We start from the raw sequence: 15,716 nt of genomic DNA, 5'->3' as shown, positions 1-15,716 counted from the left end.
TCAACTATTTTGTTGCTTCGGAAACGAGCATCCAAGTCGTTGTAGTATAGTGGTAAGTATTCCCGCCTGTCACGCGGGTGACCCGGGTTCGATCCCCGGCAACGGCGTATCTTTTTTCGTTTCCTTTTCGCATGGGCCCTAAAACAAAGCCCATTTATATGACACATGCCCAATGCGAAGTTTTCTTTGATTCCGACATAAAACGAAAGACAAACCTGTTCTTAGATGCATTCTCATAGACAAGCTTCATCTGTATCTATATTCCACATTGGTTTCAGCATCTTGATAGACCGGGCGTCAGCTTTTGCCCTCGTACAACTTACGATGATAATGCTATCTCCAATTCTATTGAGATCTACAACAAACCCAGGTTTTTTTCCTCGTTTTTTCCCTTCATTTTTGCTGCCTCAAATAATTACTGTGGAGTTAGAGACTTTGACATGTAGAGATACCAGCTCGTTAACCATTTTCGTTTTCCTTGGCCTGTCAATGTAAAGTCCTTGCTCCTTTCATGGTCTTGCTTTTGATTTAGCATATCACTAATCTTTTATCCACTTGCTGGTTCTTTCCAAATGGTAAATTACTAGCTATTGTTGGGGACAATCCAGAGGGTCTTATAGTAGATCCCAACACAGGAAAGGTACTCTAAATTCGTCTCTCAAATGGTTTGGTCACCACCAAGCATGTGCTTTCTGAAATCCATATCTTCTCTTTTGTTCCTTGTGAGTCTTCTCTTTTTTCTTGTATGTGTTGTTGTAGGAACTCTAGTGTTAAAGATCCTTTTGAGTTGGTTCTGAGTTTAGAATGTGCACATGCTTTTAACTAAACTATAGTATATCTTTTTCATTATAATTTGATTACAATGCGCGCAGGCATGGGGAGAAGCCGAGAGATATCAATGGTTTGACAAAGCTTGTGGACAAGTATATGAGGTTGAAGCTTTTATCGCTAAAGGGTAGAGGAGATTATTATGAAGAAGGTCTGATAACATGGTTTGGTGTGCAACCTAGTTCATGATTTGTATAGACAGACATTGGAAGTTTTCATAAGAAGTGTAGGCAAAACAGAGTAGCACTCTTGATGTAATACAGTTTTTTCTGAATAAAATTTAACATTTATTCAAAAAAAAAAAAATAATTAGATTACAAGCTTAACAAATTTATTATAAATCATCATACCTTGTTCATTTATAAATGAAAATCTGAAGAAAACAAAAAATGTTTGGTAAACACCAACATGAACTGTTGTCAGGTTGGTATAACTAATTGTGAAGCAGGAGAGGACTGGAGGAGCAGTAACCGAACTATGGAGACTAGCAAGATCAACTGTATCAAGAAATAGAAACTGGACTTGCATGTTTTTCCCAACATGTTTCCACGGTTTGGTTCAGGATCTTCAGCTACAGAATGTACCTTCTTCGGATGTTCTTTGAGTAGCGTTGAGTTCAGAGAACTTCTGAGCATCAAATGCTGGATTTCAGCTTCGATCTTTCGCTGGAAAACACCTTCAAGTTCAGCTTCAATCTTCGCGTTTTCGAGTTCTTGGATCCTGGCTTCCTTTGTGTCGAGATCAGCTCTCGCTTCCTCGAATTTGTGTTGGAGATGTTTCACCTTCTGCTTCAATATAAGTACCTGTGATCCTGAATCGACTTCATCAGTGCTCGAATGTAGTGGTGGTATAGATTCCTTACTCAGCTCCTGGAAACTTGTAACCTCTGCACATGTTTCACTCACATAGTTAGTTTAGAAACATCATGTAACATTGAGAACTATGTTTGTGTTCAAACCTTTCCAAAGAGCTTCCTGCAAAGCTGCAAGACATCTGATAGAATCTGCAACATGATCCTTGTCTGCCTGATAATGGTTGTTCTTCTTCTTATGGCTCTCATCTCCACCTTCTCCTCCGTTCTCGCTTCTGCTATATGTTTCAACTAGTTCCCTAGCTTCTTGACCATCTGCTATACGGTTGGCAGCAGAAACTGCGCCACTAGAAAACACAAAATCGCTACTTCTCAAGTCCGAATCTATGCGCTCTTCACTCCCCTTCTTGATGGTATCTCTCCCTTGGCTACCTGAATCAATCTTCCCTCCTCCGCTATGCTCTTCACTCTTCTCAAAACCTTGGCCTACATTAAACAAACCTGGACCGGGACTAAACCCGTTGACTACACTTGGAAGAAGATGGTGATGATGATGCGCCATCATGTTCACAGATCCAACAGAGCCTTCACTACCCTGTCTTGCTTCAACCGAAGACAAGTCTACATGTTTAGAAGGAGGGTTCACCAAGCCAGTCAAATTACGCTTCAGCAACTTACTACCGTCATCAACAGGTGCAGCGGACTCGTCTTTCACAGGAGTATCTCTCTTGATCCTTCTCCATTTCTTCAACCCGAAACCTTTTCTCGTAGAACCACCCGGTGATTCAACCTTTAAGCTATCAACGCTGCTGGATCGTTGAGGTGATCCAATACCATCATCAGGCGATACTTGTACTCCATTTACACTCACTTTCTCCATCGTTTGATCTGTGATTCATAGCTTTTAAGACAAAACCAATCAAGACATCACAGACAAATCTCAAGTACTAGACGAACTACAATGAACAAAACTCAATTCAACAAATAGAGAGAGAAGCTAATCGAATAATTCAACTGAGATAAAGCGAAGAGCGTACCACTGAAACAAATCATTCAACGAAGTCTTCCCTTAGACATCATATGTTCATGAGACGGAGGAAGATGCCGACATTATTGAGGTTGAGTTAGATTATTACATGAAGCGATTATTTTCTCTGCGTATTATTCGGAATAATTAAAGGAAGCGAAATGATTTATTAGTGGACGAAGAAAGGAAACAAAAAACATTAGTACAAAAAGAGAATAATGGATTAATAGTGGCGAAGATAGTGCGAAACACACGTGGGGGTCCACATGACGTAAACTCCCACTGCGGACAGCTGGCCGTCCGATCTGGAAGTACAACATGTCGGAATTATACAATAAACGAGTTTATTGGGCTTTTAAAAGCCCATTATACAATAAACGAGTTTATTGCTCTAATCTCATCATAATTTAATCTGCTTATTTCATCGAAGATAAGGGTGGGCGTTCGGGTTTGGATCGGGTATTTCAGATTTTCGGGTATTTTGGTATAGAGGTGTATAACCCATTCGGGTATTTTTATACTTCGGGACGGGTTCATGTATTTTTAGTTCGGATTCGGTTATTTCAGATCGGGTTCGGATATTTAGATTTTGAAAAAAAAATTAAAATTTTTATTTCTCAAATTTCTTGTACTTAAAAATATAACTTTCACTTAACTAATTTTTTTTTATTTTTAATAGATTAATGGTTAATAGATTTGGACATAACATTTTAAAACTAAAAGGCATTAATTTAGTTATTGTTTTAAACTTTTGGATGTAACTTTTTGTTAATTTTTGAAATAAAAACTTAACATGCATTTTAAGTGAGTAGCAAATCATTTGTTTCTGTACATGTTTTTTTTGTAACACTCTGTACATGTATGTATATCATATAAACTTAAAGTATGTGCATTATCAATATAAATATTTTATATAAAATGAGAGATGTAACTAAAAATATAAGGTTAATTATATATATGTTCGTTATTTTCGGATATTCATTCGGGTTCGGATATTATACGTTCGGGTTCGGGTATCCAATCTCTCCTAATTCAATATCCGTTCGGGTATTTTGCTACTTCGGTTCGGATTTTGGTTCGGGTTTTTTGGATCGGGTTTGAGTGCCACTTCGGATATCGGGTAAAGTGCCCACACCTAATAGAAGATATGCTTACAAAAAAAATGTGAAGAACATAAACCAAAGAAGATTAATGCGTTTTTTTTAATGAGCAAAAAATTACTTATGGGATACACATACATACATTTTAATCTCATGCATATACGAATAAACCATATACGTTTAAAAACCAATTTTGTAAAATTAAAATAATTAAAAAAGACTCAAAAAACAAGAAAATAAATCCGTTGGGTAGACGTCGAGCAAATGTCTCTCATCGATCAAACCAACAGAAGAATCTAAACTCTTTGTTATTGTTTTGTTAAAAGTAAACTTAGGCTCCAGCGTAAGGGTTAGCAGGTTTAGGTGTGTTTTTGACGAGACCACATTGGAGGCTTGTCTCAGGCATGTTGTATTCATCTCTAAGTGACTTCTCTGGCGACAAGACACTCACGTAAAGCTGCTGTCCTAAGTAACGTCTCTCTGTGTTCTCAGACCGAATGTTCCACATTCCACAGTTATCAAATGTTAGCAAGATTGCTGCCCAACACTTTGGGTACACTTGGACTGTGTGTCTGCTCACTGCGTCCAAGAGGTTGTAGTTCTTTCTCTTCTCTGGGGTCCAAGTTCCTGGCTCCACACTTTAAAACAGAGAAAATAAATAAAAAAATAGGTTAAATTGAAGAGTTACTTGCAACGCAAGAAGGTGGTTTAAACAGTGAATAAATTGAAAATTAGATTAAAATGAAGAGTTACTTGCTATGCAAGAATGTGGTTAAAACAGAGTTTTTTGTTTGTTTTACTTACGCGACGGCAAAGAAAGAGTAACCATTCAAGTGCCAAGACTGAACACTCTTCTCGTGGTTCTCAAACACCACCTCGATGAAGTTGCGGTGAGTGATGTTAAGAACGTGTGGCTCGATCTTGATGCTCTTGGTCTGTTCCGGGGTCGGGTTATCGACGCTATTGTACTTAAAGACCTTGTCGGCAATACCAAAGTACTCGGCGAGCTTCAACGGAGTTTCAAGGTCAGTGTGAGAGATTCCGTTCAAAGCGTACCTAAGCTTACCATCGACTTTGCCCTGAGTGTTCACTAGCTTGATTGTGCGTGTGATGTTGATTTTCCCATAGTGGTAAGATCCCTGAGGGTTAGGCCTAGCTGCATTAGACGTCAAGTTCCACCTAAAGGATCGGAACTGGTTCAACGACCAAGCCCATCCGACAGGACCAGCCGGAAGCTGCGAAGAGGCTGGTCCTTTACCTCCCTCGTACCGGAGAAGTCCGGTTGTTGTAATAACCGACTTCAAGAACCTAGAGGATGCAACCATGTAGTAATCTTTAGCTTCTTGATTCGCGGTAACGATAGTACCAAAGCATTGACCAACGTGGACGTCAAGAGAGTCGAAATCGTTCTGAAGAACGTGAGATCCTTCCATCTCAACGAGCTTCATTTTGTGATTCTGAATCCTAAAGTTGAGAGATGTCTTGAGACCCACGTTACAGATCCTAACCCTGTAGCTCTTTCCAGGCTTCAAGGTGAAGAGAGGTGCGTCAGATCCATCGCCTTTCCCTGCCTTTCCGTTGATGAGAACACCGTTTGGACGACCAAGAGTACGTCCACCGTCAAGGAACTTCTTCAACTGGGTGTGACTCTTAGTGTACCAGTCACCGATGAGGACGGTGTAATCATCTTCCGGAACATCGTAAGGGATCGGGATTAGGAGACGGCTGTTGACACGTAGTCCCCCGAATCCACCAGCGGCACGGTGCATCGCTGTGGTCGGGTAGTAGAAGTAGCTACCGATCTGATCCTTAGGCTGGAAATGGTAAGTGTAGTTGGTGCCTGCGGGGATTGGACACATAGTACCTGGAGTCCCATCTTGCCAACAGTTCTTTCTGTGCTGGATCCCATTCCTAAAACACATAGTAGATTTTTAGTAGATCCCTCTCAACAGGAATCGAACAAACGATCTTTTAAATTTTTATAGAGTAATCCAATAGTTTTAACCACTAGGTCAACTTCACGTTGGTTGGTAAAGAGTTTTCAACATTAAAGAAAACATGTATGCATAAATCAAGAAACCCTATTATTAGCTGGTATTGTACACATGTGGAAGTTATATTTTTTTGGTGGTATTAATGGTTAATACCAAGTGAGGAGGAAAGGTTCGTCGAGGTTGTTGAAGACATTGATGATGACATTGTTGTTGGAGGTAGAGTTGAGGTTGGGACCAGGGAACTGGCCGTTGATTAGAATGACTTGTTGTGGAACGCCGAGAGGAGATGCGGTTCCATAGGTCACGTTCCATACATGGTGGAAGTAAGGATCTTCGGCTTGGACCACCAACGTTGCGGCTGCAGCCAGGTAGAGGCATGCGGCCAAGAGTTTAGCTCCTCGCATAACAGTAAGTGATTTTTGGTTCCGACAACAATTTTGTATTTTATATGTTTTCTTGGGGGTATTAATTGTTTACTGGAATTTGAATTTCAAGTTGTGGAAGTGATTAAAGGCATTTTTTTATAGGGGGTTTGTGAAGACGAATGTTTTTCTTTTCCTGCTTTTTCTCACTTCTTTGGTTTCTCCTCTCATTTCGCTATTCTTCTCGTCCATATTTGGGAAATTGAAGTACAACCTCTCCCTATTTTTGGTGTTTTTAATTTCTTTTAGTTTGTTATTGCTTTGACTTTCATATTTCTTTCATATCTCTTGCCAAATTTGCTAGAAAATATAATAGTCATATGATAAAGTTGTAGACCTATACAAGTTATTCTGATAAACGGTCAATTCCCTGGTACCAATATGTATTTAACCTTCACACCAATATCATAGGTTTTCCAAATTTGAATGCAACTAGAGATTTTATATATAGTTGAATGTGTCTAAACAAAAATGGGTACATGCTAAATGTTAAATTCATAGAATTGTTATAATTTATCTGTCATTATATGTTTTTGTGTATGAAATAACTTCCTATTAAAATACAAAGTAAATATTAAAACTAAAATTTTCAAGGTCATAGTTATAGAGAAATAGAAATATATATACACGCAACTTTTAATTGATGATAATAAACCTTAAAGAAAAAATGGCAGGAGCTAGAGAAATATATATCATTCGAGATCTCAAGTTAGATTGATCACGTCCACCATGATCTCTACAATCACAAAAACATGTCGGTCTCTAGTTAGATTGACCACGTCCACCAGGGCCTCCACGACCATGGTTTTCAGAACCACATATAACCAGTAGAGATCAATATTTTCATTTTTAAGCTTAACTGTCATCATTATTATTTAGTCATTTTTTCTTTGGTTATTTGAGCCGAATTTTAAGTTATTTAGGCTTGATCCTAAGAAAATTTGAATAGTTGGATGAACAAAAACCATTAAGCTGGATACATGTTCCTACCAATAATATCATATTTATAGAAATTTATTAACCAATAAAACAACAACAAAAATTTGAAATATATAATTAGTAGATCCCTCCCAACAGGAATCGAACAAACAATCTTTTAGATTTTTATTAAGTAATCTAATAGTTTTAACCACTAGCTCAACTTCTCGTTGGTTGATAAAGAGTTTTTTTTTGAAATATATAGAGAATGAAAATGCGAGTTCTTAATATTAAAATTAGAAAGTGTAGTAACTTATGTAGTTTTGAGGAGACCACAACATTTTTTCCGTGTGTATACCGTAGTTGAAGCATGTTAAAAAAACAAACAAAATCACTTGATGAGTAGTTAATTTGGTATCGTTTGAGAATATTAATTTCAATTATTAAAACTTTGCATATATAATCTGGATACATATTTCCTGCTAAAATATCATATTTATAGAATATCTAATAATTTTTTTTTTTTTAAATATCAAGAATGAAAATGCTAGTTCTTAATGTTAAAATTACAAAGTGTAGTAACTTATTTATTTTTTTAGGAGACCACAGAAATTTTTCCGTGTGTATACCGTAGCTGAAACATGTTAAAACAACTTGATTGGTAGTTAATTTGGCATCGTGTAAAAACATTTCCATTATTAGAATACGATCCGAGTTGTTTGTTGGCTCAAAACGTTGAAACCCCATGAGAACCAAAGAGAGAGATATTCAAAAATAGAACTTACACATATAGGAAGACATGTAGAATTAGAGATGAAGCGTGAGATTAGGCAACGATTGCGTACAAACCAAGGTATCTTCACCTGCATATATAGTTAATCGCGACATCACCAAAAGACTCGTCAAGAGCAAGAGAACATAGTTTCTTCTTGCTTTTGAGGAAAAAAATAAATATTATATTTTATATAGGAAAGGGTTAATTTATCAATAAAAAGATAATGCAGGGTGGTAGGCTTTTGACGGTGTTTGTATGCCTCGTCTCGACGGTGGCGCTGGTGAATGCCGGCGATCCTTACTTTTACTACACGTGGAACGTGACGTACGGAACCGTTGCGCCTCTAGGAATTCCTCAACAGGTGATTCTCATCAACGGACAGTTCCCTGGTCCTAACCTAAACTCAACATCCAACAACAATGTCGTCATCAATGTTTTCAACAACCTTGACGAGCCTTTCCTCTTGACCTGGTTAGTCACCATTTCCTCTCGTTTCTTCTTAAATTATTATATAGGCATTCGGTTTTAAAAATTTAAATGACATTTTAAAGCTACAAAATACTTTTCATTTTTAATATAACTGTTTTCTACAAAGGCCAAACGCGAAATGCAAATGGAAAGTTCTCATTTCGTTTGATATTTTCATTTACAGTACATATGATTATTTTTTTCAGATCTTTGTAGGTTTGTTTGAAAAAGGTTTTGGTATAGTTATGTTATATTGTTTCCTGGATCTAAGGTTTGAATAATTCATAACTAAATGGAAAACAAGAACTTTTTGGATCGTTAATCAAATCTTCTTCTTATTTTTTAAATGTTATATTAATTTCACATAATTACATCTATATATAATATATAAATACAAATAAAATGTAATTTAAGTTTATCATATATTAAATCAGACTAAAATAATAAAAACAAAAAGAAATTTAAACACATTTTGGCTCAGTTTTAGATTAAGATTGGTTATATTGCCACAAGTAATTATGCTAGTCTTCATTGCAAATTTAAACACATTTTAACTATGTGGGTTCGGTGACATGGCAGGAGTGGTCTCCAGCACAGGAAGAACTCATGGCAAGATGGTGTGACCGGAACCTCATGCCCAATCCCAGCAGGCACCAACTACACTTACCATTTCCAGCCTAAGGACCAGATCGGTAGCTACTTCTACTACCCATCAACCGCCCTCCACCGTTTCTCCGGTGGTTTCGGTGGCCTCCGTGTCAACAGCCGTCTCCTCATCCCCGTCCCTTACGCTGACCCCGAAGATGACCACACCATCCTCATCAACGACTGGTACACCAAGAGCCACACCGCTCTCAAGACCTTCCTTGACAGCGGCCGCACTCTTGGTTCCCCTGACGGTGTCCTCATCAACGGTAAATCCGGTAAAGTCGGAGGACAGAACACGCCTCTCTTCACCATGAAGCCAGGAAAGACCTACAAGTACAGAATCTGTAACGTTGGGTTCAAATCCACTCTTAACTTCAGGATCCAAGGACACAAGATGAAGCTTGTTGAGATGGAAGGATCTCACGTTCTCCAGAACGACTACGACTCGCTCGACGTCCACGTCGGACAGTGCTTCGCTGTTCTTGTGACCGCTGACCAAGAGGCCAAGAGCTACTACATGGTTGCATCAACTAGGTTCCTCAAGAAGGAAGTGAGCACTGTTGGTGTGATGAGCTACGAAGGAAGCAATGTTCAGCCTTCAAATGTGCTTCCCAAGGCTCCAGTTGGATGGGCTTGGTCTCTTAACCAGTTCAGATCATTCAGATGGAACTTAACCGCCAGCGCGGCTAGGCCTAACCCGCAAGGATCTTACCATTACGGAAAGATCAACATCACACGTACCATCAAGCTCGCCAACACCAAGAACTTGGTGGACGGTAAGGTCAGGTTTGGGCTTAACGGTGTATCACACGTTGACACCGAGACTCCCTTGAAGCTTGCTGAGTACTTCGAGATGTCCGAGAAGGTCTTCAAATACAATGTCATCAAGGACGAACCAGCAGCCAAGATCACTACACTAACCGTTGAGCCTAATGTCCTTAACATCACTTTCCGTACCTTTGTTGAAATCGTCTTCGAGAACCACGAGAGGAGCATGCAATCATTCCATTTGGATGGTTACTCCTTCTTCTCAGTCGCGTAAGCTTCATTAATAACTCTATAGGCCAATGTTTCACTTAGCTATGCGCAGAACCGGCGTGATCTTTTACTTCAGATATAAGATTCCTAACAATTTTTTTAATATATTTTCAACAGTTCTGAGCCAGGAACATGGACACCAGAGAAGAGAAACAACTACAACTTGCTCGATGCGGTCAGCAGACACACCGTGCAAGTGTTCCCCAAGTCGTGGTCCGCCATCCTCTTGACATTCGACAACGCCGGTATGTGGAACATCAGATCAGAGAACTGGGAGAGAAGATACTTGGGACAGCAAATGTACGTCAGTGTTCTTTCCCCTGAGAAATCACTAAGAGACGAATACAACATCCCACTCAACACCAACCTTTGTGGTATCGTTAAGGGCTTGCCATTACCTACACCCTACACTATTTAATTAAACTCACTTCCACAAAAGTTTTATTTATTTATTTGATATATGTAAAATTCTACTTTTTACAAGTGAGTGTATTACGTGACTAATTAACCCTTTCCTAATTTCATTTAACATACTACTACTATAATTACAGATCCCATTGTTGTTTCACTAATAGTAATATATACAACATTTAGCTTACTTAATATAATCCTGATTCTAACACAAAAGACTGTTATTCATTTCATAATGAACAAAACTTGGGTTCACCCCCTATGGTGAACCCTCTAATTCACCTCTACTCTTAACACCAATCAAATTGACATGTAAGATTAATAAAAAAAGGAAATAAAACTTAAAAGAAAAAAAATAGGTTTCCCAAAAAAGGGCTTATTTGCCAAATAACCAAAAAAAATGAAAATTAAATTTTGGGAGAGAGAGTAGAGAGAGATAGGAAGAAAAAGTAGGAGAGAGGGGGGAATTTTGGTTAGTTAGTGTATTTAAGTTTTTTTCATGTATATAGGGTGCAATTTCCCAAAAAAAAAAGTCTCGGTTAACAAGGAAAATAACGTGTGTTTTGTTACGCCGTCCATCGACGTCTTCTTCTTTATAGCCCAGAGAAGATAGAAAGCTGAGTCTCCAGTTCTATGCTTCCAAATCAAATTTCGATTTCATCTTCTCCAAATCAAATCAAGCCATGTTGCCTTATGAGTAGAAAGAGCGCTGATGGTGGAGATGAAGATGATGGTATGGGATTCAAACTTGCAGGCCCCAGGGAGGAAGAAGATGACTTTACTTGTGAACCAGTCTTGCCTAAAATTCAACAAAAGAAACCGATGGCAATTGGAAATCAGACACTACAACTTGTTTAAATAAAAACGCTATTTGTAATGTATTCTTAGAATATAGACTTGCAAGTTCATGAGAACTCACTGATGCAAGTGTCGTGATCTTTGATGTAGTAAGGTCACAGCAACAGACTTTTAATGTATTCTTAAAATATAGATTTGCAAGTTCTTTGTTGTATTTCTTCTTCTTCGTGGGACATCTGACCTGTAAATCAGAGATATAATCCCACCAAACCCAAGGTTTCCTGGTTTAATTCCACACTTTGAGAACTGCAAAGCTGCTCGAGTGTTCCACAACCACGTCTTTCCTATTGTCTTGAATATCAGTGACATAACCTTTCTCAAGAATCTGAGCAGTGCCTTTAAAATCCTTCACAAACTCCATCAACATGTCACACTCAACGATGGCATGGAGCTTGACTCCATAAGGGAGAGGACGTACTATTGTAGCATTGATCTCATCCTCTACAATGACACATGAGGAATCTCCCGGGCTGCAGCCTAAAACTATCCAATGCATTGCCATAGTTATATTGTTCTTCATTGGCCATCTTAATGGATCCGCTTTTTCTTCTACAAATTTTACAAGAATTATACTTTCAACATATGGTTTGATTTTACTCCCATAGAAAATAAAGAATTTGTTTCTGTTAAATATCTTCAACCAGAGCCATGTTTGTTATTATGATGTTTGCATATCTTCAACCAGAGCCATGTGGATTTGAAGCTCAAAACCTAAGAGATAACACAAAGATCACGTTCTATTCCTTGCTAACGGCGATTTATTTTTTTTTTACCTATTTTTTTCTTGAGAAATTCTTGGGTTCACCCCCTAAGGTGAACCTCTAGGTTCACCAACCAATAGTGTTTGAGTATTTGATATTTGATATCTTTTAAAAAAGGAAATAAAATTGAATTTCCAAATATGATATAGATTTTTAAAATAAAACAATAAAAATACATAAATATAGTTACAAAAAATAAATAAATAAATATTGTTAAAATGTTAGCAAAATACTAAATCCTATACCCTAAATTCTAAACTCCAAACCCTAAATTATAAACCCTAAATTATAAACCTTAAATCTTGGATAAACCGTAAACCATTGGAAAATTTTAAACCCTAAATCATACATCAAAACTAAATCTTAATAAGACTAAACCCTAAATCCTAAACCCTAATCACTAAAGCATAAACCCGTGGATAAAGCCTGAACCCTTGGATAAATCATAAACTCTAAATTAAAAATATTTAAAATTAAATCCTAGAGTTTATGATTTATCCAAGGGTTTAGAATTTACCCAAGGGTTCAGAGTTTACCCAAGGGTTTAGGGTTTAGTGATTAGGATTTAGGGTTTAGTTTTATTAAAATTTAATTTTTAATGTATAATTTAGGGTTTAAGATTTTCCAATGTTTAAAGTTTATCCAAAGTTTAAGGTTTAACGTTTAGGGTATAGGGTTTAGGATTTAGGGTATAGGGTTTAATATTTTGCTGAAGACTTAATAATATTAATTTATTTATTTTTTGTAACTATTTTTATGTATTTTTATTATTTGATTTTAAAGATATAATCTAATTTGGATATTCAATTTTATTTCCTTTTTTAAAAGATATCAAATATCAAATACTCAAACACTATTGATTGGTGAACCTAGAGGTTCACCCTAGGGGGTGAACCTAGAGGTTCACCCTAGGGGGTGAACCCAAGTATTTCTCTTTTTTCTTTTAAGTTTTATTTCCTTTTTTACTAATCTTACATATCAATTTGATTGGTGTTAAGAGTAGAGGTGAATTAGAGAGTTCACCACAGGGGTGAACCAAGTTTTGTTCTTTCATAATCCCAAACTTGACATTTAATACCCATGGTCTAATACTATAAACATTTTGTTTTAGGGGTAATAATGATAATAGGTTCGCTTTGTGGGAGTAAAACTTGCCAATTCCTACCGTGGGCAGAATTATACATAGTTTCGAGAGTTAATTTAAAACATAATTTCACTGAACAATATCATACATATTTGTCTTTATGTAATAGCCTGAGAAACACGTGTTGAATAGATAGATTAGGGTAGATACATAGGTATATCTGTGAAGTGTAAAATCATCCTACATCTATCTCACAAGAATGCAAACCCGCAGTCCCCACAGATAAATAATAGAATTGATCTTTTCTTCTTCCGTTTTGGTTAGAAATACTTGGTTCTTTCACGTATAACGAAGATCAGTTCAAACCCACGTGAGGTTTGTCACTATATTTTAAAAAACTTGAATTAAGGAAACAGAAATATAGATCTAATTATACAAAAATATATTTGTAAGCATGTTAATTAACCATCTATATATATTCAAGTACTAAAAACTCTGGACGGTACTTACGTCTTTATTCTGCTTAATTTGTTCCTCCGCTTGAGTTCTTGTGATCTTACCACCACACGATAACCTATGCGCGACACAAAGAAGCGTATAGCCAAGGGCAACTTGCCGATCATGTTAATTTTCTTTAAAATGCGAAATAATTGTATATCCTAATTATTCCTTCCTAACTTCTCAAAACCAATGAATTTGAAAAAAAAAAATATCTTAACAAAGTTTTTATAAAGATATTATAAATCGGCAAGTCATCCTTGGCTGCACACTACTTTGGTCACATACGCCTTCCCCTATATACACGCATGTGTATATGAAAACCACACCAGATATATATGTGATGCCATATATTTCTGGTAGGTTTCTTCTCGAATGTAACAATAAAGATGGAAGAGGAGGTGTATACATATGTTTTGTTTGGTATATATATTATGAATACTAGAAGACTCCTCGCTCTCGATTTATATAGAAGATGGTGAAAGAGAGATGAGAGGAAATAATATAACTAAATCGAAAGGGAGAAGATTTGAGATGCATTCTTTTCTTTTCATTTAATGCGAAAACCCTAAAAATTAATGCGAAATAAATATACACCAGTTGTAATAAAATAGAATTGAAGAATCAAGAGATTCGAAAAATAATTATAATTAAAGAGATAAGGTTCCTCTATGCTTCTCCATCCTCATAATATTAATTTTCTTAAGCAGCAAAAGCTTTACAGCTTTAGCAGATGCCATTAAGAGATATGGGTCCACATACACATACACATACAACCCTCATAATAATATACATGCACATAACACAATTATGGGCTCTGATATATTTTCTAAAAGGTGTTACAAAAAAAAGCGCATAACACAATTACATACACACACACATGCAAACATATACACATAGATAGATATAATACACACGTATACACATAGATACACCATTAAACAGAGATTAGACATATATAGATTACCAATGTATTATATCGTATAGCCATTTTTCATCTCTTGAACTGTTGAATCTCCTTTCCTTGATAAAAAAAATTAAGTGCAGTCCCTTTCCATCTTGAAATTTGTAAACCCTTTGGCAAAACAATAATATTCTTATTTATAAATCATCATGATATATTTAATATATATATATATATATATAATATAAGGTGCTACGAGTTAAAGATTGTGGTTAATCTAGGTAAATAGATAATCTTTGAAAAATACAATAATAATACGTGGTTTGAGGAAGAAGACCCACTTGTACAAAGTAGACCTGGTTTTGGTAAGTTGATAGGAACCATAAGTTTCTAATTATAGTACTTACTAAGAAAATAACTTAGGGGAAAATAGGGAGAGAGAGAAAAGAGACAAATTTTCGTAAACATTTTTTGAAAGAAAGGGAATATTTATATTTACGTGTACCCCTAGTTAACTTATCCCAACAGGTACTCGAAAGGGCACGAATAAATAAACATGCATGTTTATAAAATAAGCAAGGGGACCAAATAAGTAAGCTGTAAAACAGAGACCGTAAGATATGTATATCTCTTTTTCTTTGACAAATCAGAACGTGGAATCTCAAAGTTATCGAAAAGATCAAAATGGACCTGCTCGAGTAGGCTACTTGCGTGGCCGTACATTTTCATCGTTTTAATAACATTTCGTAATTATTATGACGTCAACATGTCATGTTTTTTTCTTTTTTTTTTTGGTAAACTAACATGTCATATGTTTTTTTTTGAAAGATATGATCTTATGACTTTGTCAATAGGTCCATGCAGGAGGGACCATAAGGACCTAAGCATATATGATGAATGTGCAAAATATTGAATCAAATTATGTTACAAAAATAGATGTTTCATACCACATTAATATAACTAAACAGTCAGTTTTTCTTAGTTATTCAGAAAATCTATGCAAATAACTCTTCAATAATTTCTTCTCCTTTACTTTCCCTAAACCCAAAAAGCTTTGCAAGTACTAGTAAACATGTCATATCACTCTGACTCTATCGACATCATTGTCCTGAGTTATTCCACAATATCTATCTCCAAATTCCCAAATTGATATGAGTACGATACAACCAAG

The 15,716-nt window shown here is 36.4% G+C and overlaps 3 protein-coding genes and 1 non-coding gene across 5 annotated transcripts; 2 read left to right on the top strand and 2 right to left on the bottom strand.

Annotated features, from left to right (window-relative positions):
- Window positions 1–35: 35 nt before the first annotated feature.
- On the top strand, window positions 36–107 carry TRNAD-GUC. Its single transcript has one exon. It is a non-coding gene; the product is annotated as a tRNA-Asp (tRNA).
- Window positions 108–1,142: 1,035 nt separating this feature from the next.
- LOC106377530 (WPP domain-interacting protein 3) lies at window positions 1,143–2,902 on the bottom strand. Of its 2 annotated transcripts, none has more exons than XM_013817784.3 (3): window positions 2,677–2,902; window positions 1,787–2,540; window positions 1,143–1,714 (listed from the first exon to the last, which is right to left on the bottom strand). In XM_013817784.3, the coding sequence occupies exons 2-3, from the start codon at window positions 2,517–2,519 to the stop codon at window positions 1,248–1,250; spliced, it is 1,200 nt and encodes a 399-aa protein (XP_013673238.2). In that variant the 5' UTR covers window positions 2,520–2,540; window positions 2,677–2,902; the 3' UTR covers window positions 1,143–1,247. The 2 variants fall into 2 exon arrangements, with proteins under 2 accessions (XP_013673238.2, XP_048595845.1); XM_048739888.1 differs by having other exon boundaries at window positions 1,787–2,527; window positions 2,677–2,867.
- Window positions 2,903–3,842: 940 nt separating this feature from the next.
- On the bottom strand, window positions 3,843–6,265 carry LOC106375092 (L-ascorbate oxidase homolog). Its single transcript, XM_013814990.3, has 3 exons — window positions 5,914–6,265; window positions 4,571–5,677; window positions 3,843–4,404 (listed from the first exon to the last, which is right to left on the bottom strand). Exons 1-3 carry the CDS (start codon window positions 6,162–6,164, stop codon window positions 4,098–4,100), a joined length of 1,665 nt encoding a protein of 554 aa, XP_013670444.2. The 5' UTR covers window positions 6,165–6,265; the 3' UTR covers window positions 3,843–4,097.
- A 1,723-nt stretch (window positions 6,266–7,988) lies between these two features.
- On the top strand, window positions 7,989–11,452 carry LOC106377433 (L-ascorbate oxidase homolog). The gene is made up of 3 exons (XM_013817670.3): window positions 7,989–8,346; window positions 8,923–10,029; window positions 10,147–11,452. Exons 1-3 carry the CDS (start codon window positions 8,099–8,101, stop codon window positions 10,445–10,447), a joined length of 1,656 nt encoding a protein of 551 aa, XP_013673124.2. The 5' UTR covers window positions 7,989–8,098; the 3' UTR covers window positions 10,448–11,452.
- Window positions 11,453–15,716: the final 4,264 nt, after the last annotated feature.

Source organism: Brassica napus, chromosome A1 (assembly GCF_020379485.1).
Source record: "Brassica napus cultivar Da-Ae chromosome A1, Da-Ae, whole genome shotgun sequence".
In the NCBI taxonomy this organism is placed as follows: domain Eukaryota; kingdom Viridiplantae; phylum Streptophyta; class Magnoliopsida; order Brassicales; family Brassicaceae; genus Brassica; species Brassica napus.
The sequence above is the reverse complement of the archived record's forward strand: the minus strand, read 5'-3'. Positions and strand labels throughout refer to the sequence as shown.

Bases quoted from the DNA above. Each gene is read 5' to 3' on its own strand.
- LOC106377433 (XM_013817670.3), top strand. From the start codon at position 8,099: ATGCAGGGTGGTAGGCTTTTGACGGTGTTTGTATGCCTCGTCTCGACG. The intron at 8,347-8,922 runs GTTAGTCACCAT...GTGACATGGCAG, and splicing joins GAGCCTTTCCTCTTGACCTG to GAGTGGTCTCCAGCACAGGA. The intron at 10,030-10,146 runs GTAAGCTTCATT...TATTTTCAACAG, and splicing joins TACTCCTTCTTCTCAGTCGC to TTCTGAGCCAGGAACATGGA.
- LOC106377530 (XM_048739888.1), bottom strand. The intron at 1,715-1,786 runs GTTTGAACACAA...AAACATGTGCAG, and splicing joins GCAGGAAGCTCTTTGGAAAG to AGGTTACAAGTTTCCAGGAG.
- LOC106375092 (XM_013814990.3), bottom strand. From the start codon at position 6,164: ATGCGAGGAGCTAAACTCTTGGCCGCATGCCTCTACCTGGCTGCAGCC. The intron at 5,678-5,913 runs GTATTAACCATT...TATGTGTTTTAG, and splicing joins GAACCTTTCCTCCTCACTTG to GAATGGGATCCAGCACAGAA. The intron at 4,405-4,570 runs GTAAGTAAAACA...TCTGTTTTAAAG, and splicing joins TACTCTTTCTTTGCCGTCGC to TGTGGAGCCAGGAACTTGGA.